Source organism: Lucilia sericata, unplaced genomic scaffold (assembly GCF_015586225.1).
Source record: "Lucilia sericata isolate MDLA Ls3-8-SP2 unplaced genomic scaffold, ASM1558622v1 Contig003270F_arrow, whole genome shotgun sequence".
Classification (NCBI taxonomy): domain Eukaryota; kingdom Metazoa; phylum Arthropoda; class Insecta; order Diptera; family Calliphoridae; genus Lucilia; species Lucilia sericata.
In genome coordinates, this window is record NW_023996791.1 from 1 (window position 1) to 25,803 (window position 25,803).

Here is a 25,803-nt window from a genome sequence, read left to right on the forward strand (position 1 = left end):
AGTTCAGTTCGAGTTCAGTTCTAGTTCAGTTCTAGTTCAGTTCTAGTTCAGTTCTAGTTCAGTTCTAGTTCAGTTCTAATTCAGTTCTAATTCAGTTCTAGTTCAGTTCTAGTTCAGTTCTAGTTCAGTTCTAGTTCAGTTCTAGTTCAGTTCTAGTTCAGTTCTAGTTCAGATCTAGTTCAGTTCTAGTTCAGTTCTAGTTCAGTTCTAGTTCAGTTCTAGTTCAGTTCTAGTTCAGTTCTAGTTCAGTTCTAGTTCAGTTCAAGTTCAGTTCGAGTTTAGTTCGAGTTCAGTTCTAGTTCAGTTCTAGTTCAGCTCTAGTTCAGTTCTAGTTCAGTTCTAGTTCAGTTCTAGTTCAGTTCTAGTTCAGTTCTAGTTCAGTTCTAGTTCAGTTCTAGTTCAGTTCTAGTTCAGTTCTAGTTCAGTTCTAGTTCAGTTCTAGTTCAGTTCTAGTTCAGTTCTAGTTCAGTTCTAGTTCAGTTCTAGTTCAGTTCTAGTTCAGTTCTAGTTCAGTTCTAGTTCAGTTCAGTTCAGTTCTAGTTCAGTTCTAGTTCAGTTCTAGTTCAGTTCTAGTTCAGTTCTAGTTCAGTTCTAGTTCAGTTCTAGTTCAGTTCTAGTTCAGTTCTAGTTCAGTTCTAGTTCAGTTGTTCAGTTCTAGTTCAGTTCTAGTTCAGTCTAGTTCAGTTCTAGTTCAGTTCTAGTTCAGTTCTAGTTCAGTTCTAGTTCAGTTCTAGTTCAGTTTCTAGTTCAGTTCTAGTTCAGTTCTAGTTCAGTTCTAGTTCAGTTCTAGTTCAGTTCTAGTTCAGTTCTAGTTCAGTTCTAGTTCAGTTCTAGTTCAGTTCTAGTTCAGTTCTAGTTCAGTTCTAGTTCAGTTCTAGTTCAGTTTAGTTCCTAGTTCAGTTCTAGTCAGTTCTAGTTCAGTTCTAGTTCAGTTCTAGTTCAGTTCTAGTTCAGTTCTAGTTCAGTTCTAGTTCAGTTCTAGTTCAGTTCTAGTTCAGTTCTAGTTCAGTTCTAGTTCAGTTCTAGTTCAGTTCTAGTTCAGTTCTAGTTCAGTTCTAGTTCAGTTCTAGTTCAGTTCTAGTTCAGTTCTAGTTCAGTTCTAGTTCAGTTCTAGTTCAGTTCTAGTTCAGTTCTAGTTCAGTTCTAGTTCTTCTAGTTCAGTTCTAGTTCAGTTCTAGTTCAGTTCTAGTTCAGTTCTAGTTCAGTTCTAGTTCAGTTCTAGTTCAGTTCTAGTTCAGTTCTAGTTCAGTTCTAGTTCAGTTCTAGTTCAGTTCTAGTTCAGTTCTAGTTCAGTTCTAGTTCAGTTTAGTTCAGTTCTAGTTCAGTTCTAGTTCAGTTCTAGTTCAGTTCTAGTTCAGTTCTAGTTCAGTTCTAGTTCAGTTCTAGTTCAGTTCTAGTTCAGTTCTAGTTCAGTTCTAGTTCAGTTCTAGTTCAGTTCTAGTTCAGTTCTAGTTCAGTTCTAGTTCAGTTCTAGTTCAGTTCTAGTTCAGTTCTAGTTCAGTTCTAGTTCAGTTCTAGTTCAGTTCTAGTTCAGTTCTAGTTCTAGTTCAGTTCTAGTTCAGTTCTAGTTCAGTTCTAGTTCAGTTCTAGCTCAGCTCTAGTTCAGTTCTAGTTCAGTTCTAGTTCAGTTCTAGTTCAGTTCTAGTTCAGTTCTAGTTCAGTTCTAGTTCAGTTCTAGTTCAGTTCTAGTTCAGTTCTAGTTCAGTTCTAGTTCAGTTCTAGTTCAGTTCTAGTTCAGTTCTAGTTCAGTTCTAGTTCAGTTCTAGTTCAGTTCTAGTTCTAGTTCAGTTCTAGTTCAGTTCTAGTTCAGTTCTAGTTCAGTTTAGTTCAGTTCTAGTTCAGTTCTAGTTCAGTTCTAGTTCAGTTCTAGTTCAGTTCTAGTTCAGTTCTAGTTCAGTTCTAGTTCAGTTCTAGTTCAGTTCTAGTTCAGTTCTAGTTCAGTTCTAGTTCAGTTCTAGTTCAGTTCTAGTTCAGTTTAGTTCAGTTCTAGTTCAGTTCTAGTTCAGTTCTAGTTCAGTTCTAGTTCAGTTCTAGTTCAGTTCTAGTTCAGTTCTAGTTCAGTTTCTAGTTCAGTTCTAGTTCAGTTCTAGTTCAGTTCTAGTTCAGTTCTAGTTCAGTTCTAGTTCAGTTCTAGTTCAGTTCTAGTTCAGTTCTAGTTCAGTTCTAGTTCAGTTCTAGTTCAGTTCTAGTTCAGTTCTAGTTCAGTCTAGTTCAGTTCTAGTTCAGTTCTAGTTCAGTTCTAGTTCAGTTCTAGTTCAGTTCTAGTTCAGTCTAGTTCAGTTCTAGTTTCAGTTCGTAGTTCAGTTCTAGTTCAGTTCTAGTTCAGTTCTAGTTCAGTTCTAGTTCAGTTCTAGTTCAGTTCTAGTTCAGTTCTAGTTCAGTTCTAGTTCAGTTCTAGTTCAGTTCTAGTTCAGTTCTAGTTCAGTTCTAGTTCAGTTCTAGTTCAGTTCTAGTTCAGTTCTAGTTCAGTTCTAGTTCAGTTCTAGTTCAGTTCTAGTTCTAGTTCAGTTCTAGTTCAGCTCTAGTTCACTTCTAATTTAATTTCTACAAGCAACAACAACATCATAAACAGCCGGGTTTGCGTGAGTACGTGTGTACATTTGAAACCCGGTAATGTACAACAAACATATGTCAAGCACATTGATTTTGTTGTATGGCTTAAATGAAGTTCTTTTTGTACAGATCGTACTACAAAAACGAGTACTTTTTCCACAAAGTTTTTATTTCGAAAGTTTATCCGCGTGATTATGGTTTGAAATTTCCTGTAGCACGTAAAACTGAAATCATATGCTGCAAAATTTGTTTGTTGTTTGTTGATTTAACATTTTTCTGAGGGAAGTATACAGTCTTTTAAAAAAACATCGTCTAAATGTTCGAAAGTAATTTATATCTTACGTTTTTGGGAATACCTCCCTATACTTATAAGAAAAAGAACATCATCGGCAACATTAGCCGGATACCTTTGTTACGTTATTTCTCTTGAAAAAATCTTTCGCCGTTATTTTGTTTATAAACAAATTATACCCCATCTTACCACCCAGAGAATATTTCCCTATGTTTTGCATAGTAAATGACCTTTCGTGGCTTGAATGTCTGGTGTATAAAAAACTCATGGTTTTCTACTGGTTGTTTGATGTTTAGCTCAGTTCAGTTTACTTGCTATAAAGAATAACAACAATACTCCAGTTATAACAAACACAACTCCAAAATATACCCACTGAAATCCTTTAGTGTTCCTTAACTGCTGCTATTCCTTCTACAGTGATTGTTCTTTTAACGCAAATTTTTTTAGTTTCTTCCTTTTTTATTTTATTGACCGCGAGTACTTTTATTATTTAAAATTATATTTGCTTGAAAAACTTTTCATTTCATTGCTGTTTGTTGTACATTTTTTCGTTTTGGATTTTATTATGTTTGTCGATTATTATATTTTATTTGCTCGATTATTATTAGCCACTTTTTGTTAGTGGTTGGTTAAATTTTTGTTTTCTGTTACAAACAGTACAGTAGAGAAAAAAAAAGTTCGTTTTTTTATAATATTTTTCGCTCGAGTTTGTTTTTTGTTTGGAATACTAACAATAATTTAAATTTCGTTTGGCTGACTGTTTTTGGTATTTATTTAAATTGCAGTTTTGTGATGCGATTATTACAGAAAATTACCCCCTTATTATGGCAAATAATACAAGTTAGTTGTTTACTTTAGTTAACTTTATTCGAAATGAGAAAACTGTAAATGGTGGTAAGACGTAAGAAAAAATGTTGAACTTTCTTATATTTTAAATTAAGCAGTCACTCAGGTTATAAGGTTAAGAAATGAAAAAAATATTTAAAGAACATTTTTAGTTCTAGTTCTGTTCTAGTTCTGTTCTAGTTCTGTTCTAGTTCTGTTCTAGTTCTGTTCTAGTTCTGTTCTAGTTCTGTTCTAGTTCTGTTCTAGTTCTGTTCTAGTTCTGTTCTAGTTCTGTTCTAGTTCTGTTCTAGTTCTGTTCTAGTTCTGTTCTAGTTCTGTTCTAGTTCTGTTCTAGTTCTGTTCTAGTTCTGTTCTAGTTCTGTTCTAGTTCTGTTCTAGTTCTGTTCTAGTTCTGTTCTAGTTCTGTTCTAGTTCTGTTTCTAGTTCTGTTCTAGTTCTGTTCTAGTTCTGTTCTAGTTTGTTCTAGTTCTGTTCTAGTTCTGTTCTAGTTCTGTTCTAGTTCTGTTCTAGTTCTGTTCTAGTTCTGTTCTAGTTCTGTTCTAGTTCTGTTCTAGTTCTGTTCTAGTTCTGTTCTAGTTCTGTTCTAGTTCTTTAGTTCTGTTCTAGTTCTTTCTAGTTCTATTCTAGTTCTCTAGTTCTGTTCTAGTTCTGTTCTAGTTCTGTTCTAGTTCTGTTCTAGTTCTGTTCTAGTTCTGTTCAGTTCTGTTCTAGTTCTGTTCTAGTTCTGTTCTAGTTCTGTTCTAGTTCTGTTCTAGTTCTGTTCTAGTTCTGTTCTAGTTCTGTTCTAGTTCTGTTCTAGTTCTGTTCTAGTTCTGTTCTAGTTCTGTTCTAGTTCTGTTCTAGTCTGTTCTAGTTCTGTTCTAGTTCTGTTCTAGTTCGTTCTAGTTCTGTTCTAGTTCTGTCTAGTGTTCTAGTCTAGTTCTGTTCTAGTTCTGTTCTAGTTCTGTTCTAGTTCTAGTTCTGTTCTAATGTTCTAGTCTGTTCTAGTTCTGTTCTAGTTCTGTTCTAGTTCTGTTCTAGTTCTGTTCTAGTTCTTTTCTAGTTCAGATTAGTTCTTCGTTAGTCCTAGTTCAGTTCTAATTCAACTTTGCTTCATTTTTGTATATGTGAAACAATATGCCCTTCAATCTATGACAACTCTAACCATCCTATTTTCTAATTATTATAAAGGCTAACTAGATTATTTTAATATTTTTAGCTGTAGTTGTGCTTAGTAAAAACCTTATATCCTTTCCATATCTAACTATTTCCTTTAATGTTTATCATTACGACAAAAAAAATGGCATTCAAACGAGCATATTTTGGCTGTTTAGTACAACATGCAGTATTAAGGATAAATATGCAAAAAACATAATCTAGAAATCTTTTTTTAATACACTCATAACATTTTATTTTTGACCTAAACAGTGTATATAAAAACGAGCAGCCAAACAACAATCAACTAGCATAACAAACTTTAAATGCATTTTAGGCCAAATAATATTTTTGCATAAATATTTTTGTAATAAATACTGTAGTTTTGTAAGTCAGACAAGTAGGTAACTGGCCTGTAAAAACACATACATTTATAAAAACTAACAGTATCAAACGATTACATTTTACTAAAAATTTCTGCAGTTGTGTGTTAAGGTAAACTCATATTCACAAGCTAACAGTTTAGGACAAAAGTGTGATAAAACTATTATAAATTTTAACTATGGTTTGCCATAGGGCTATATAAAGACTTTTATCCACAACTGTAGCCACATTGCAGTAATAACCAAATCTAACGGAACACATACATAGAACAAAAACATATTTCTGTTTGCTTTGGTATACAATCACATGTTTGTAAGCGATAGCTTACCTGTGTGTGTTATGTATGCATTATAAAGTTGAATCATATGCCGAAGTAATGTAAGCACATTTCCGTTACCCGGTTTTATGTCATTTTATTTGCCAACACAAATATTTTCCATAAAAGTGTTTTCTACCAACATACATATTTTTTATTTTTTGTTTCTGTGGGACTCAATGGGTGCAGGGATTGAGAAAGATTGTTGGTGGAAATATTAAAGTGAATAGTTTAGTAAATTCAGAGTGAACTTTAGGCATGAATTTAAATAATATCAATATTCTTATTTTCTGTTATTTTTTTAGTCTTACATGTAGAAGGCACTAATTTAATTTTACCAAGAGTTAAACGCCAACATATGGGAGCTTATCTCTGCATTGCCTCCAATGGTGTGCCGCCATCCGTGAGCAAAAGAATCACTTTGATAGTACACTGTAAGTTCAGAAATTATTTCTAATAGTTATAAAAATTTCTCACAAAATGATTGTGGTTCTAAAGAAAGTATCAATTTTTTTAAAACACTTTCAGTCCCGCCAATGATTACTTGTACAACACCAACTTATTGGGAAGGCCGAGGAGTGCAAAGAGTAATATTAGAATGTCAATCTGAAGCCTTTCCCAAAGCCATCAATTATGGGACCAGAGGAAAGAGGAGAAATAGTGCCGCCAGGTAAGAACTGATTTAGAGCAGATCTAGAAGCTAAACTTAGCAAGAGAAATAAGAACCTGAACTAGATCAGAAAGCTAGAACAGAACTAGAATAACGAGAACAGCAATAGAACAGAACTAGAACAGCAACTAGAACAGAACAGAACGAGAACAGAACTAAGACAGACACTAGAAACAGAACTAGAACAGAATAGAACAGAACTAGAAACAGAAACTAGACAGAACTAGAACAGAACTAGAACAGAACTAGAACAGAACTAGAACAGAACTAGAACAGAACTGGAGCAGAACTAGAACAGAACTGGAGCAGAACTAGAACAGAACTAGAACAGAACTAGAACAGAACTAGAACAGAACTAGAACAGAACTAGAACAGAACTAGAACAGAACTAGAACAGAACTAGAACAGAACTAGAACAGAACTAGAACAGAACTAGAACAAAACCAGAACAGAACTAGAACAACAGAACAGAACTAGAACAGAACTAGAACAGAACTAGAACAGAACTAGAACAGAACTAGAACAGAACTAGAACAGAACTAGAAACAGAACTAGAACAGAACTAGAACAGAACTAGAACAGAACTAGAACAGAACTAGAACAGAACTAGAACAGAACTAGAACAAAACCAGAACAGAACTAGAACAGAACTAGAACAGAACTAGAACAGAACTAGAACAGAACTAGAACAGAACTAGAACAGAACTAGAACAGAACTAGAACAGAACTAGAACAGAACTAGAACAGAACTAGAACAAAACCAGAACAGAACTAGAACAGAACTAGAACAGAACTAGAACAGAACTAGAACAGAACTAGAACAGAACTAGAACAGAACTAGAACAGAACTAGAACAGAACTAGAACAGAACTAGAACAGAACTAGAAAGAACTAGAACAGAACTAGAACAGAACTAGAACAGAACTAGAACAGAACTAGAACAGAAACTAGAACAGAACTAGAACAGAACTAGAACAGAACTAGAACAGAACTAGAACAGAACTAGAACAGAACTAGAACAGAACTAGAACAGAACTAGAACAGAACTAGAACAGAACTAGAACAGAACTAGAACAGAACTAGAACAGAACTAGAACAGAACTAGAACAGAACTAGAACAGAACTAGAACAGAACTAGAACAGAACTAGAACAGAACTAGAACAGAACTAGAACAGAACTAGAACAGAACTAGAACAGAACTAGAACAGAACTAGAACAGAACTAGAACAGAACTAGAACAGAACTAGAACAGAACTAGAACAGAACTAGAACAGAACTAGAACAGAACTAGAACAGAACAAGAACAGAACTAGAACAGAACTAGAACAGAACTAGAACAGAACTAGAACAGAACTAGAACAGAACTAGAACAGAACTAGAACAGAACTAGAACAGAACTAGAACAGAACTAGAACACAGAACTAGAACAGAACTAGAACAGAACTAGAACAGAACTAGAACAGAACTAGAACAGAACTAAACAGAACTAGAACAGAACTAGAACAGAACTAGAACAGAACTAGAACAGAACTAGAACAGAACTAGAACAGAACTAGAACAGAACTAGAACAGAAAGAACAGAACTAAACAGAACTAGAACAGAACTAGAACAGAACTAGAACAGAACTAGAACAGAACTAGAACAGAACTAGAACAGAACTAGAACAGAACTAGAACAAACTAGAACAAACTAGAACAGAACTAGAACAGAACTAGAACAGAACTAGAACAGAACTAGAACAGAACTAGAACAGAACTAGAACAGAACTAGAACAGAACTAGAACAGAACTAGAACAGAACTAGAACAGAACTAGAACAGAACTAGAACAGAACTAGAACAGAACTAGAACAGAACTAGAACAGAACTAGAACAGAACTAGAACAGAACTAGAACAGAACTAGAACAGAACTAGAACAGAACTAGAACAGAACTGAACAGAACAGAACTAGAACAGAACTAGAACAGAACTAGAACAGAACTAGAACAGAACTAGAACAGAACTAGAACAGAACTAGAACAGAACTAGAACAGAACTAGAACAGAACTAGAACAGAAAAGAACAGAACTAGAACAGAACTAGCAGAACTAGAACAGAACTAGAACAGAACTAGAACAGAACTAGAACAGAACTAGAACAGAACTAGAACAGAACTAGAACAGAACTAGAACAGAACTAGAACAGAACTAGAACAGAACTAGAACAGAACTAGAACAGAACTAGAACAGAACTAGAACAGAACTAGAACAGAACTCGAACAGAACTTGAACTAGAACAGAACTAGAACAGAACTAGAACAGAACTAGAACAGAACTAGAACAGAACTAGAACAGAACTAGAACAGAACTAGAACAGAACTAGAACAGAACTAGAACAGAACTAGAACAGAACTAGAACAGAACTAGAACAAACTAGAACAGAACTAGAACAGAACTAGAACAGAACTAGAACAGAACTAGAACAAACTAGAACAGAACTAGAACAGAACTAGAAACAGAACTAGAACAGAACTAGAACAGAACTAGAACAGAACTAGAACAGAAAGAACAGAACTAGAACAACTAGAACAGAACTAGAACAGAACTAGAACAGAACTAGAACAGAACTAGAACAGAACTAGAACAGAACTAGAACAGAACTAGAACAGAACTAGAACAGAACTAGAACAGAACTAGAACAGAACTAGAACAGAACTAGAACAGAACTAGAACAGAACTAGAACAGAAACTAGAACAGAACTAGAACAGAACTAGAACAGAACTAGAACAGAACTAGAACAGAACTAGAACAGAACTAGAGCAGAACTAGAACAGAACTAGAACAGAACTAGAACAGAACTAGAACAGAACTAGAACAGAACTAGAACAGAACTAGAACAGAACTAGAACAGAACTAGAACAGAACTAGAACAGAACTAGAACAGAACTAGAACAGAACTCGAACAGAACTTGAACTACAAAGCAGAAATAATTATAATTTATCCCATGTGTGTGTGTATTTGTAGGCGGCAAATTTGTCTCAAATGTAACGGAAATTGGCGAATATCGCAGTTCCATGAAGTTGCATATAAATCCCTTGACAATGTCAGAATTCGGAGCATATCGCTGCGTGGCTAAAATTCATTGGGTGATACAGATGGTACCATTAAGTTATACCGTAAGTGCAATAGCTTTTAAAACTGAACTACAACTAAGCAGAATATCATTGTAAATTTATCATAATTTTATTTTTAACTTTCTGTCAATTAATTTAAGGAATACCTTCAAGTACGGTCAATTATGTAGACGGTTATGATAGTCGATATAAAGGTAAAAAATAATTTTGATATTAACACTATAAATGCCTTAGCTCTATCTCTCTATCGTTCTAGATTGTTAAAATCTTTAAATTATTGGAAAATTTAAGTTGAGACTACTATTTAACAAAATATTTGCTTATTGTCATAAAAAGAACAATTTGTTTTTCTTATTATAACTTAAAAAACATAATTTTCCAAATTTCTTTTTCCTCTATTTATTTTTCATTATTTTTTCTTTTCTTTACACAAACAGGCAAAAAACGCATAAAATCCTCTGAACTTTATCATCAATCGAAAGTAACCTCCAGTGAAAGTGAAGAAATGAAACTCCTGGTAAGCGAAAAGGTAAGTCGCTGAACCACCATTTTGCCACCCCTTTCTAAACAAACATTAAATTTACGTTGTTAAAAAAAAAATCTGAAACATTTCAACTTTAAATGACAAAATAACCAAGTCTCTAGGAGAGCGATTTCAATATAAACAGAAACGAAATATTATGAAGCAATAATATGCCGAATAAATAAGGAAAAAAAAGGTGAAAAAGGAAGAAATTTTTATAGTAAGACATATTCTAAAGAAATACGGTAGTATAAGTTTAATAGGTGCAAATAATATTGACACTTTAAATAAGGAACTGTTTTCTGGTAATAAGGGTAAAATGGTTAGGAAAAGGTTTAATACGCTTTTGTGTGTTTTGATATTTGGGTATAAATGGTATGTCACATTGTTAAAGGAGTTTTATGAAAAAATTTGTTTTTTTAGATATAATTTGGAAAATTAAATGATAAGGTGGGAAAAGTGGGTGGGTTACGGACAAAATTATTGGCGCAAAGAAGATAATAGTTTACTACTACTAACTAACTAACTAACTAACTAACTAACTAACTAACTAACTAACTAACTACTAACTAACTAACTACTACGACTACTAACTAACTACCTACTAACTAACTAACTAACTAACTAACTACTAACTAACTAACTAACTAACTAACTAACTAACTAACTAACTAACTAACTAACTACTAACTAACTACTAACTAACTACTAACTACTAACTAACTAACTAACTACTAACTACTAACTAACTAACTAACTAACTAACTACTACTACTAACTAACTAACTAACTAACTAACTACTAACTAACTAACTAACTAACTAACTACTAACTAACTAACTAACTAACTAACTAACTAACTAACTACTACTAACTAACTAACTAACTAACTAACTAACTAACTAACTAACTAACTAACTAACTACTAACTAACTAACTAACTACCTAACTACCTAACTAACTAACTAAACTAACTACCTAACTAACTAACTACTAACTAACTAACCTAACTAACTAACTAACTAAATACTAACTACTAACTACTACTAACTAACTACTAACTAACTAACTAACTACTAACTAACTAACTACTAACTACTAACTAACTAACTAACTAACTAACTAACTAACTAACTAACTAACTAACTACTAACTAACTAACTAACTAACTACTAACTAACTACTAACTAACTAACTAACTACTAACTACTAACTAACTAACTCAACTACTAACTAACTAACTCCTAACTAACTAACTAACTAACTAACTAACTAACTAACTAACAACTACTAACTAACTAACTAACTAACTAACTAACTAACTACTAACTAACTAACTAACTAACTAACTACTAACTACTAACTAACTAACTAACTAACTACTAACTAACTAACTAACTAACTAACTACTAACTAACTAACTAACTAACTAACTAACTAACTAACTACTACTAACTAACTAACTAACTACAACTAACTAACTAACTAATACTAACTAACTAACTAACTAACTACTAACTAACTAACTACTAACTAACTAACTAACTAACTACTAACTAACAACTAACTACTAACTAACTAACTAACTAACTAACTACTAACTAACTAACTAACTACCTAACTAACTAACTAACTAACTACTAACTAACTAACTAACTAACTAACTAACTAACTAACAACTACTAACTAACTAACTAACTAACTACTAACTAACTAACTAACTAACTAACTAACTAACTAACTAACTAACTAACTAACTAACTAACTAACTAACTAACTAACTAACTACTAACTAACTAACTAACTACTAACTAACTAACTAACTAACTAACTAACTAACTACTAACTACTAACTACTACTAACTAACTAACTACTAACTAACTAACTAACTAACTAACTAACTAACTACTAACTAACTAACAACTAACTAACTAACTAACTAACTAACTACTACTAACTAACTAACTAACTAACAACTAACTAACTAACTAACTAACTAACTACTACTAACTAACTAACTACTAACTAACTACTAACTAACTAACTAACTAACTAACTACTAACTAACTAACTAACTAACTAACTAACTAACTAACCTAACTAACTAACTAACTAACTAACTAACTAACTAACTAACTAACTAACTAACTCTACTAACTAACTAACCTAACTAACTAACTAACTAACTAACTAACTAACTAACTACTAACTAACTAACTAACTAACTAACTAACTAACTAACTAACTACGAACTAACTAACTAACTAACTAACTAACTAACTAACTAACTAACTAACTAACTACTTAACTAACTAACTAACTAACTAAACTACTAACTAACTAACTAACTAACTAACTAACACTACTAACTAACTAACTAACTACTACTAACTAACTACTACTAACTAACTAACTAACTAACTAACTACTAACTACTAACTAACTAACTACTAACTAACTACTACTAACTAACTACCTAACTAACTAACTAACTAACTAACTAACTAACTAACTAACAACAACTAACAAACTAACTCAACTAACTACTAACTAACTACTAACTAACTAACTAACTACTACTACTAACTAACTAACAACTAACTACTAACTAACTACTAACTAACTACTAACTAACTAACTAACTAACTAACTAACTAACTAACTAACTACTAACTAACTAACTAACTAACTAACTAAAATTATGCATAATACTCACAAATCAGTAGGTATGGGGACAAGGTGTATCAATGGACTGATTTTAACCGATTTCAACCTTGTCGCTGTGGCGAAAAACACGTTTGTCTAAATTTTATAAAAATATCGAGGTTAACAAGAACAGTCAGCCAGAAGGACATGTCTTAATCGATTTTTTATCGGGTTCGCATTTAATAGGGATCGGTCTGCATATACCCCTAGACGCCATATAAAGCCTCTTTCAGATACTTAGTTAGTTTTTTGTCAATAAATTCCTTTAATATAACGGATCCTAGGTAAAATTCAATATAAATGCTTTATTATATATATATAAAGTATATACATATTAGTGGTATAGGGTATCTTACGGTCGACCATGCCCGTCTTTACTTTCTTACTTATTTTTCTTACATATTCATTAGATTCTTATTCTAAAAATTTTCCTTAAATCAAAATATTTTTCTTTCCTCTTTCCAGATCTTCTTATGATTAGTGAATTTGAAGATTACTATCCCAATTCCTCAACAGACGCCATTGCAGCCTGTACATCACTGACAACCTTCAGTATAGCAATGATTCTGCTAAATTGGTGTCAGCGACATTGACATCATACTATGACAGGTAGCAGCAACAATATCTAGAGATGGTTTTGTCATGTCGTTATCATTTATTTTTCATGTAAGAAGCGAAAATGTGTTGTAACATTTTTATTTTACATTTATCCTGATGTAACGAAAATAGTTTTGTATATTTCTGTAGGAAAAAAGTTAAAAATATTAAATATATTTTCTTGTATTTAACTATTTAGTTATTTTTTTATATAAAGTTCATTTGTATAATTTAGTTTTATAAATATTTATATTGAACCCTTTATTCATAAGCAAAATTTGATAATAAGGGATTGAAGAAAGAGCCACTTTTAAAGATAAATGTTTTAAATGAGAATGTTGAGAGTTAAAAACAGTGCTAGGCAGAGAGTAAAACAATTTCGCTCTCCGACTGATTCAATCAACATCACCAGAGAATGGCAAATTAACTGTGTGACTAGTTTTTTTGTAGATGTGATGATGTGAGATTGCTCTTTGTCTACAACAGGTATCGGCATTAAGTGGAAAATACGCTCTCTTTACTTGATTGATTGTTTTCTATACATTAGAGGGAGATTATATGCGCGTGAAAACGGGGGATCTTTTAGTGATAACAGTAATAGAAAGAGTGTAAAACAATTTAACTATCCGACTGATTCAACCGGTATCTACAGATAATATCCAATTAACTCTGTGACTAGTTTTGATAACGTGAGATTGCTATTTGTCGATAACAGGTATCTCCTGACACGATTATCTAGTTTTCAAATTAGAATGAATTGCTGAAATATTTTGTTGATTTGATTGAAAATTCTGTAAGTGTTCCGCTGATACTATCATTTGTCGCATACTTGCATGACGGCCCTCCTTTTTTTATGGCCCTGACTGTATTTTTACCCAATGTGTTCTTCCATCAATAACCATAAAGATGTAAATATTTTATAAGTTAAAAAAAACATATAGACACAACATTTTCTAGACATGTTACAGGAAAATGTAAAAAGAAGTCTATATGAATATACAAAATGCAGATCTATAAAATAATGAAAACATTGAAGGAAAATAAACCATGTTAAACTCTAAAGGACATATTTTTGAATATATAACTGTTAATGTCAGCTATGTGATCCGATTGTCTTAAACCTTAAGTTCACAGTTATGACAAAGGTCACATCTTATGAACACTCAAGATCAGCTGATTGTAGTTGGGTCCCTCAGAGATATAAATAACTTGCAATATGTATTTTTCAACGTAACTTAAGTTAAATTGTTGCTATGAGTTTTGACAATGGATCTTGATTGATTGATCAAAATATCATTTCCACATAAAGTCTGTTTAAGATCAGTCACTTGATTAAAAACTTCTTAAATAACACAATCTTTTATGTCCTAAGAAATGCTCAATTATTGATCAGATATAAGATCGTTCTTTGTCTTTTGCTTGTATCATTTTGCTATTCTGCAAACTGCCCCCACTCTAATCTTATTGTTAAACAATTATTATTTTATTTATAAGTCATTGACTGCTCCACTGAGTTCAATTTATAATCTCTTTAGATTCGATGTTGTTTTTATGTGTGTGTGTTTGTTTTATTGTTGTTGCCGGTTTAATGTTGTTGTAAGGTAAACAAAAATCTTTCTTATCACTTAGAACACTGTTGCTTTGTGGAGATTTCCATAAGTCATACATATAAATAAATAAAAATATACATATTGTATGGATTTATGTTTGTATGTAACTCTAATGTAATCTTTAGCTGACTGGTCATTTTAGCTGTCTAGTCTAAGTCTACGTGCTAGTTGTAATTTAAAAACAAAAAAATATTGTTCATTAAATTACACTAGATTACATGGAATATTTTTCAATCATTATGAATGGATGGTGTAAGAACTTAATATAATGTAGGAGAACTATAGGCATAAAATGGGGTCTTAGTCCTACTATGACAAATTGGCTTTATAAAAGTGTAATTAGACCAATTCTAGCTTATGCTTCAATAATCTGGAGGCTCATATTTAAGATATGAGGCGGCGCTTACAGCCAAACGGGTCTTTACTTTAGACGAACTGGCCAAAATCGGTTATAGGACACGTCATGTAAACTGGATACATTGGAAGTTTATACACGTATACCAGGCACAGAATATGTCGGAAACTTTGAAACGCTGATCCCTGATAGAATGTCTTGGTTAAGCGGAACATTAGAGCAAATACCAGCAAGAATCCGTTGTTACACGGATGGCTCTAAAATGGGGAACAAAGTGAGACTGGGTTTCTATATTGAAGACCCAGAAACGGAAATATACCACCGTTTACCAAATTATAACACAAGCTTCCAGACAGAAGTACGAGCAATAACGGAATGCTTTAATTGTATTAGAATAGCGCCCACAGCGCTTAATATATTTACCGACAGCTAGAAGGCAATTAGAGCGACATCAGGTGATTCAGACGAGTGTAGAGCATGTGGAGAGGACAGTGAAACTCTGGAGCAGTTTCTTTGCCACTGCCAGGCATTCGTCGAAGTTAGATACAAGTATCTTGGAAGTGATGTTATTCCGGAAATAACATTTCAGAATAACACTGATTGGAAGATTCTTAGGAAATACGTCCAGGAAATTGAGTTTCTGAACAATGAAAAATAATTCATTCAGTTCCTTTTTTCATGATAAGGAGCGCACAACAGACCCGATAGTGGCCTAGGTGTATTTCTTCTGATTTGATGTAGTATACATCCTTCTATCAACCTAACCTAACCTTATATGAGTCCAGTCTTATACTCGAACTTCTGAACTACTTCTCCGATTTACTATAAACAGCTTTCTAAGTGTTCGCGTTATACGTGTCGTTATGGATCATGAACGGAGTCTTTTGGTACTTCTGTGTTCTCCTGTGGTTGTGTTTGAAGTCTATAAACGATTAGACCAATTTTATTGAAGTTTTCACAGAGTCTTCTTAGACAACTTATAGTATTAAAAGCATACCTCAGAACCTGCAATAGTTAGAGGTCCTCAAATTATATATGACAAAATGGGCGAACTAACTATAGTGGGAGTGGCACTTCTCATATAAATAACATTCTAAATCAGTTTATCTGAGAAAATATAACAGCTAAAGTATCATTAAATAATGGGCGTACTGTAACTAAAGGGCGTGGTACCCCTCATATAAATAAATACAAAGATTCGTATATCTGTGAAACTATTAGAGGTAGAATTCTCAAATTTTCCAAGAGCTACATTGAAATCTATATTTTGAAGGAAAATATTCGAACTAGCACAAGGGGGCGTGGCTCCTCTCTTATGAATTAAATACAAAAATGCATATATCTGGGAAGCTATTAGAGTAAGAATCCTCAAATTGCACTATCAACTATGACATCCAGATTAACATGAGCGGATTAGCGGTAGAGGGCGTGGCACAAAAATTCATATATCTAAGAAACTTTTGGAGGTAGAATCCTTAAATTTGTAGCGTTATTTAAGAATCTACAACCAATTTAACCATATTTTAAGTGATAACAGATATGAGCTATTTTTTCAATTCAAACACTTTTTAAGGATCTATAACCATTTTCTATATAAATATACATTTTTTATGGAAAATTTAATTGATAACAGATTTCTGCTCTTATTAAATTTGTTTAATTTTCTTTTAAACCTCTCCCTCTCTCATACGAACTTTACCTCTCACTTACACTTTTTCAATATTTGTTATGAAAGGAGAACTTTTAAACACAATTTCTCATCACTTTCATTACTTTCTCTTCTCATTACTCTTAAGCTTATCTCCTGGTTATAATGATTAAATGAAATCTAAAAATTTTAGCTGATCAATTAGTAACTGATCTTTGATTGATACTTTTTTTGACATAATAATTTTCAAGGTTAGATTATTAGTGTTTTTTTCTAAATGCTGCTAATGTACTTAAGTACATGCATCCATTATCTTTATTAGATTGTTAATTCTATATAGAATTATCAATGATTTCTTAAAGTTTTTTTTTTATTTAAAAGTGAAATTGTTTTGTTGTATATATAAGTTACCCTACAGCGGGTAAAAAGCTTTGTTTAAAACCTTAAAACTTAATGAAACATTTACAAAAATAAATTTCTTTTAAATACTTGAAATAAATCTTTTAAAATCTATTTATAGTATTTAAATATTATTATCACTAAATTTTGTTTATTTCATGTGGCCTCGCGTGACTTGTTAAAGAACACGAGCGAGTTATGTATGTACATACGCATGTATATTGTTTATGTTTTAACCCATTAATAGCGACAACCACAAGTTAGACATATTTGAAGACGATTATGGATAACGCCACCTAATCTAATTGTGTAGTCCATTACATGGATTGACCGAGGTCACTGTCTTTCTGTCTGAATGTCTGTCTGTTCGTCTTTCTGTCCGACCATTTGTCTGTCTTTTGGTCTTTCTCTGTGTCCGTCTGTCTATTTGTTGTCTGTCTGTCTGTTTGTCTGTCTGTTTGTTTTTCTGTCCGTCTGTCCTGTCTGCCTTTTGCTTCTGTCTGTCTGCCTGTCTTTTTGTCTCATTGTCTATTTAATTGTCTGTATACTTATCTATCTATCTGTCCCCAGATGCCTTCGGGATCAAATCTTCAATATTTCTATAGACGCACTTTCGAAATGTTCCCAAAAATACGTTCACATGCAGTTCTTTCTTATATGTTGTATTACATTGTATTATTATTTTTGGCTGAAACAACAACAACATATATGTAATGTATGTATGTATGTATGTATGTATGTATGTATGTATGTATGTAGTATGTATGTATGTATGTATGTATTAGGTATGTATGTAGTATGTATGTATGTATGTATGTATGTATGTATGTATGTATGTATGTATGTATGTATGTATGTATGTATGTATGTATGTATGTATGTAATGTATGTATGTAATGTATGTATGTATGTATGTATGTATATGTATGTATGTATTTCTGTCTGTCTGTCTGTCTTCTGTCTGTCTGTCTGTCTGTCTGTCTGTCTGTCTGTCTGTCTGTATTCTGTCTGTCTGTCTGTCTGTCTGTCTGTCTGTCTGTATGTCTGTCTGTCTGTCTGTCTGTCGTCGTATGTCTGTCTGTCTGTCTGTCTGTCTGTCTGTCTGTCTGTCTGTCTGTCTGTCTGTCTGTCTGTCTGTCTGTCTTCTGTCTGTCTGTCTGTCTGTCTGTCTGTCTGTCGTGTCTGTCTGTCTGTCTGTCTCTGTCTGTCTGTCTGTCTGTCTGTCTGTCTGTCTGTCTGTCTGTCTGTCTGTCTGTCTGTCTGTCTGTCTGTCTGTCTGTCTGTCTGTCTGTCTGTCTGTCTGTCTGTCTGTCTCTGTCTTCTGTCTGTCTGTTGTCTGTCTGTCTGTCTGTCTTCTGTCTGTCTGTCTGTCTGTCTGTCTGTCTGTCTGTCTGTCTGTCGTCTGTCTGTCTGTCTGTCTTCTGTCTGTCTGTCTGTCTGTCTGTCTGTCTCTGTCTGTCTGTCTGTCTGTCTGTCTGTCTGTCTGTCTGTCTGTCTGTCTGTCCTGTCTGTCTGTCTGTCTGTCTGTCTGTCTCTGTCTCTGTCTGTCTGTCTGTCTTCTGTCTGTCTGTCTGTCTGTCTGTCTGTCTGTCTTCTGTCTGTCTGTCTGTCTGTCTGTCTGTCTCTGTCTGTCTGTCTGTCTGTCTGTCTGTCTGTTCTGTCTGTCTGTTGTCTTGTTCTTGTTCTTTAGTTTTATTATACGGAAGATTTGTTAAGGCGGAAATCAGGAATTGAAAGAGTTTATGAATGAAATTCAGACACCGGGGTACTTTCACAACCACAAGATGATCTAGAGATGACTCACCAATGCGCCTTTGTGGGCCTTGCACCAACACCCAGTTGGCAATTGCTGTACATGCTGTCGCCGATCCATGTACAAGGCTTTTGCTCAAGTATTCGAGCTGTCTTAGTCTATTGCTGTCCCATTGCTCTTCCGTTTACAATGACACAGATAAGATGATCTCTGTTGATTCAACAACAGTACCTAGAGCCGTAATCATTGGACTGAAAAACAACTGCATCAAATAAGCCAAAGAGAAGTTCTTTTTCACAGAGAACACACAGTGGTGGTATGAATAGAGCCGAAGCAGAACATACCAAGACAAAGAAGGGAACAAGATACCATACATCCCCCACCATTCAAACCAAAACACTGACACATTCAAGAGAAAATATCCGAAAGATTCATAGAAGTAAATGAGTTGGGCAGGACCTTATACCCCCAATTCATTCTGTATCCTCGAACTTTCTTTAGAATAATTTGACCTGTGATCGAATCAGAGAATCTAACTAGTAGAAGTAGTAGTACAAGGACCGGCGAAACCACGTACAATTCTTGCCACATGAGTGTGGGTGCAAGGCACCTGGGACTTATTATATATCTAAACTCTTAGACTTAGAATATATCTAAACTCTCTACTGGAGAGTTTCCTTGGAGGTGCACATGGTCACTCTAGTTTAAAGCCAAGATCTCGAAACTGATATACGGTGAAATCTATATTTCTGGATAACTTCAGTTCTGTTGCCGAAAAAGACAACAAATACAACAGTGGTAAGTCTGTTATGAACAGAGACGAACCAGAACATACCTAGACAAAGAAGGGAATAAGATACCATACATTCCTCACCATTCAAACCAACACACTGACACATTCAAGAGAAAATATCCGAAAGATTCATACAAGTAAATGGGTGGGGCAGGTCCTTATACCCCCGATTCATTCTGTATGGGACTTTCAATCCCACAGTCACTCCTTATTGGGGTATTTGTTGTCTTTTTTCTGCAACAGAACAGAAGTTATCCAGAAATATAGATTTCACTGTATATCAGTCTCGAGATCTTGGGTTTAAGATTACTCCAAAGATAGTCCTTGCACTACTACGCTGGTACTTGTACTACTAGCAAATTAGTTAGATTCTCTGGTACGATCACAGGTCAAATCTTTCTAAAGAAAGTTCGAGGATTCATTTGCCATCACCAGTTTATAGTCCCGGAAGACTATGGGTACTGATAGCACCTCTTTTTTTCTGGATTGCAATCACACTAAGAGGGGGTTACTATATCCCATCTCTTCTGAATCCCTCTAAAACATTATATAGTAAACTTCAAAGTCGACTAAAAATTCCTTCCTATACAAAACATTGCACTTTTAACAACCTCTCATTACGTTGACAATTTTCCCCATAGTTTATATTAAATAAACAAAAATTTTCTAAAACCCTTAACCCCTAAAACAACTCTCTTATCTTAATTAACAATCTCTATTAATAAATAACTGAAAGTCATGACTTTTAATTAATAGAAATTAATTTTAATTATTTAATACTAAACATAGATGATTAGCTTATCTTATGAATCATTAATACTATTTTTGGGAGAATATGTTAAAGTTTAAATGAAAACAAAATGCAAACATAAATAGAATTAATATTTGGAAATATATATAAACCTTCAAAACAAAGCTATAGCATTAATTAATACCTTGTCTATAACTTTTAAGATGCTAATTTAGAATTACAATTATTTTCTAATATATTATTAAGGACTTTAAAGTTCCATTAATACCATTTCTTCTTGTCTGCTGTCATTAGCAATTTGATATTCCTCTAGGGATTTCTGCTCTCTATGCACTATTTCCTTGATATGACGTCGAGCCATATGATTATTTAGGTTGCCTACACTTTGATAGGATCTATTGCAGAACTCACAGGCGAAAGGTTTTTCTCCAGTATGCACTAACTGGTGTGAGGTTAGATGTCCCCGAGTGAAAAAACTTTTTTCACAACGATCACATTTAAAGGGTCTTTCCATATTGGGGTCGTGGGATCTCATATGGGTTCTTAGATCGGATCTAGTGGGCCATTTTTTACCACACTCCTGACACTCAAAAATGCGCGGTTTAGCTTCTCCAGTATGGATGCGCATGTGTGAGACCAATTGAGATTTGAGCACAAATTGTCGATCACATTGTGGACAAAAATGAGGTTTCTGCTGATAGTGTACCGATTTCTGATGATAACTTAGGCTGTGATTAGAGGCAAAAGTTTTTGTGCATATCTGACAAGTATACTGTAGGCCATCGCCTATTTGGTGAACGGATATAAGATGTAGTTTCAGCTGGAAATTACGGGTAAATTTTTTATCACAATAATTGCAAGGAAAGGGGCCTTTATAGGACTTTCTTCTAGAAGAGGTATCAGAATCTGAAGATCTAGTAGAAACCGAGGAAAGATCAGTTGAGTTGTTTTGATTTGTAGAGGATTGTAGGAAATTTTCAAAATTGTAACTACTTTGTGGCGATAAATCCTCTTCAAATATACCGCTATCATGTGAAGAGCTATATAAATCCAAATCACTCGGCAGGTGGGAGAATTCAAAGGTATCTATAAATAAAAAAAACTAAATTAAGAAATTTCCCGCATCAAATAGTTTTAAAAAACTCACCAAAATCATTTAAATCATGAGGAAATTCATTAAACTCTCCTGATTCCTTCTCCTGCCAGTTAGTTATCACATTATTATCTTCCTGCCTTAATTTCTCGATCAAACCCAACACCTCTTCCACAGCTTGATTTTTATAATCCGTATAACGATTCCTTAGCTCCTCATCTGCCAGCACACATTGCTGGCGAAATTCTTTGAACTGCTGCACCTGCAACCAGCATTCATCACAAATAATTTGTGGCAAACCATCAGTGTTTTCACATTTTATGGAAACCGGTAAACACAGCTTTAAATCCTCCCATAAATTACTATATTTATCGAATATCTTATAGGTTAGTGGAGGATTTTCCTTTAAGCAACAGCGACACACATTTTGATTCATCATATTGTTTAAATTATTTTAATACTTGTTTTAATTAAATTATAAATTTATTTAATCTAAGAAGTCTTGTTTACACATTGGACTCCCAAACCATTTTGAAATAGAAATCTTTAATGGCCTTTTCGAGAGCCTTTAGTTGGAAATTTATAAGTAAGAAGACTTTCTCTCACACTCACCAACTCAAGGCCTTAAAGGCTCTCTTTAAACGTTAACTAATAACGTTCTCTTCTCAAAACTAAAGGTTTACCTCATAAAAACTCTACATACGAAAACACAATAACAGCGTTAAACTGCACATCAACCACAAAACCCTACCTTTCCTTAAGTCACAAAAATATCTACATTCACATAATCCCAAATACAATACTCTTACATTTTATCCTTATATCTATACATTCAACAGTTTATAAAACCCTTTGCTCTTTTCTTTTTTTAATGTTTTAATATCTCACACTCTCTTACGTTTCTCAACGCTCACTTCTGTTTCCCTTAATCTCAGCTCAAACAAAGCCGTTTATTACGTGGTGGCTTATCATGTACCTACTTGTCTATAATTTGTTTGTGGCACTTTCATCATCTATTTATTTATTTGTTTGCCACTGATAACAAATATTTATTATCTCTAGTACTTAAGTCGAGTTTAAATGTAAGTGGCGACCTGTGTTTTGCTGAATTTATGTGAAAAGTCAGCTTTAATCTTTATTTAAAGAGGGAAACCCCTAAAAATAAATCAATAGATAATGAAATCATATCTTGAGGTTCAAAATATTTGGAAAATATCATCAGTTCATGTGTCGAACAGTAACGATAAAAATTTGTTCAAAGAAATTTCAAGTCAGTTTTCAGTTCTAGTTCAGTTCTAGTTCAGTTCTAGTTCAGTTCTAGTTCAGTTCTAGTTCAGTTCTAGTTCAGTTCTAGTTCAGTTCTAGTTCAGTTCTAGTTCAGTTCTGGTTCAGTTCTAGTTCAGTTCTAGTTCAGTTCTAGTTCAGTTCTAGTTCAGTTCTAGTTCAGTTCTAGTTCAGTTCTAGTTCAGTTCTAGTTCAGTTCTAGTTCAGTTCTAGTTCAGTTCTAGTTCAGTTCTAGTTCAGTTCTAGTTCAGTTCTAGTTCAGTTCTAGTTCAGTTCTAGTTCAGTTCTAGTTCAGTTCTAGTTCAGTTCTAGTTCAGTTCTAGTTCAGTTCTAGTTCAGTTCTAGTTCAGTTCTAGTTCAGTTCTAGTTCAGTTCTAGTTCAGTTCTAGTTCAGTTCTAGTTCAGTTCTAGTTCAGTTCTAGTTCAGTTCTAGTTCAGTTCTAGTTCAGTTCTAGTTCAGTTCTAGTTCAGTTCTAGTTCAGTTCTAGTTCAGTTCTAGTTCAGTTCTAGTTCAGTTCTAGTTCAGTTCTAGTTCAGTTCTAGTTCAGTTCTAGTTCAGTTCTAGTTCAGTTCTAGTTCAGTTCTAGTTCAGTTCTAGTTCAGTTCTAGTTCAGTTCTAGTTCAGTTCTAGTTCAGTTCTAGTTCAGTTCTAGTTCAGTTCTAGTTCAGTTCTAGTTCAGTTCTAGTTCAGTTCTAGTTCAGTTCTAGTTCAGTTCTAGTTCAGTTCTAGTTCAGTTCTAGTTCAGTTCTAGTTCAGTTCTAGTTCAGTTCTAGTTCAGTTCTAGTTCAGTTCTAGTTCAGTTCTAGTTCAGTTCTAGTTCAGTTCTAGTTCAGTTCTAGTTCAGTTCTAGTTCAGTTCTAGTTCAGTTCTAGTTCAGTTCTAGTTCAGTTCTAGTTCAGTTCTAGTTCAGTTCTAAGTCAGTTCTAGTTGCGTTCTAGTTCCGTTCTATTTCAGTTTTAGTTCAGTTGCAGTAGTGCTCTTAATATTCTGCTATATTCCAGTTTTGCTTTCTGAAGAGATAACCAGTTGAGGCAGATGATACAGAGATGCATATTTTGCTAATAAAGAATTTATAGTTTGTTTGTCTTTTTTAAATATTGCCCCGGAGTCTTCTCTAATGTTGATAAGATGATTTTTGTTCATATTTTTCATAAATATTATTATGTTGAACTTGAAAGATGTTTATTCAGATAATGGAAAGTGATTTTAGGTTGATGGAATTAGAAAGAGCATAAAAATCATTATCAAGTTCAAATTCCATTCTGAGTACACAAAATAAATAAATAAAGCTGATGAACTTATTTGAGATCAATTTGCTAAACAAATAAGAGGGGATTCATCACTTTGGTATAAATATGCATTGATAAGGTTTAGTACTTATTTCTATTACCGGAAATATTAAAAACAAATTTTAAAGAATCAATTAATTTTATTGCTTTATTATAAACAGGATATTATAATGCTAAATTGCCCCTTTGAAAAGCCATTGTAAATATGTATGTAGTAAATTATTTTATAATCTTTTCCAAAAAAAAGAAAACAATTTAATTTTGTGTATATAAAAGACTGTTATATAATTATCATAAGAATTAAAAAAATACAGTTAAAGTAATTAGTTTATATGAAAAAATATTTAATTATAGCATATAAAGGCAAACAAACTGTTTCATATTTATATACATACAAAAAAAGTACATATCATTTGAAAGCAAAACCATATAAATTTATATTTATAAAAAAATTAAATTACAAAAAAAGTGTATTGTTTAATTGATAACAATTAAAATAAATTAAAAAAAAGAAAATCTATATATACACAAAAATATATATTCAAAATGAAAGCTTGTTAATTATATTAAAAAAAATAATATTAATTTAAATAAAATGCATAGAAAGTTGAAAAATATTATAGTTAAAAAAAAGAAATAATAACCGAAAGGAAATACAACAAAAAGCTTAGCTGAAACTAAAACAATTGTAGATTATAAAAAAATTAAAATTATAATGATATTTAAAAATTAAACGTTACAGAGCATAAAACAATTAAGAGTTTACATGAATTTTGCAGAATATTTATGAACAATTTAAAATAATAAAAATTTAACAATTTATTTATTCCTCATCATACCAAAAACCTGAATGAACACGAATGTCAAATTTTTTAAATTCATCTTAATAAATTTGTGCTCATAAACGTTTATTATTTTAAGATAATAGTTAAACTTATTAAACAACGGTTAATTACTATGTATAAATAGTTTAAAATGAAAAAGTATTAATAACAACAAATTGTAAATTTATAAATGAACAAAAGAACTCAGAAAAATATTATGTAATGGGAAATATAATAATAAGATAAAATATAAATAATATAATAAATATGAAAGAAACAAATAAGTGTCTAATATTTACTTAAAGATTGTGGAAAGGATCGGGTAAAGGTAACTAAACAACTAACAAACCAACAAATGAACGATCCTAACTAACTAACTAACTAACTAACTACTAACTAACTAACTAACTAACTAACTAACTAACTAACTAACTAACTAACTAACTAACTAACTAACTACTAACTAACTAACTAACTAACTAACTAACTACTAACTAACTAACTAACTAACTAACTAACTAACTAACTACTAACTAACTAACTAACTAACTAACTAACTAACTAACTAACTAACTAACTAACTAACTAACTAACTAACTAACTAACTAACTAACTACTAACTAACTACTAACTAACTAACTAACTAACTAACTAACTAACTAACTAACTAACTAACTAACTAACTAACTAACTAACTAACTAACTAACTAACTAACTAACTAACTAACTAACTAACTACTAACTAACTAACTAACTAACTAACTAACTAACTAACTAACTAACTAACTAACTAACTAACTAACTAACTAACTACTAACTAACTAACTAACTAACTAACTAACTAACTAACTAACTAACTAACTAAC

At 32.7% G+C, this 25,803-nt stretch overlaps 1 protein-coding gene and 1 pseudogene across 1 annotated transcript; one reads left to right on the plus strand and one right to left on the minus strand.

Moving 5' to 3' along the window:
• The first annotated feature begins 5,830 nt into the window (after nt 1-5,830).
• Nucleotides 5,831-10,262, plus strand: LOC119614711 (annotated as a pseudogene).
• A 10,190-nt stretch (nt 10,263-20,452) lies between these two features.
• LOC119614712 (zinc finger protein 665) lies at nt 20,453-22,504 on the minus strand. The gene is made up of 2 exons (XM_037970834.1): nt 21,594-22,504; nt 20,453-21,532 (listed from the first exon to the last, which is right to left on the minus strand). The coding sequence occupies exons 1-2, from the start codon at nt 21,976-21,978 to the stop codon at nt 20,697-20,699; spliced, it is 1,221 nt and encodes a 406-aa protein (XP_037826762.1). The 5' UTR covers nt 21,979-22,504; the 3' UTR covers nt 20,453-20,696.
• Nucleotides 22,505-25,803: the final 3,299 nt, after the last annotated feature.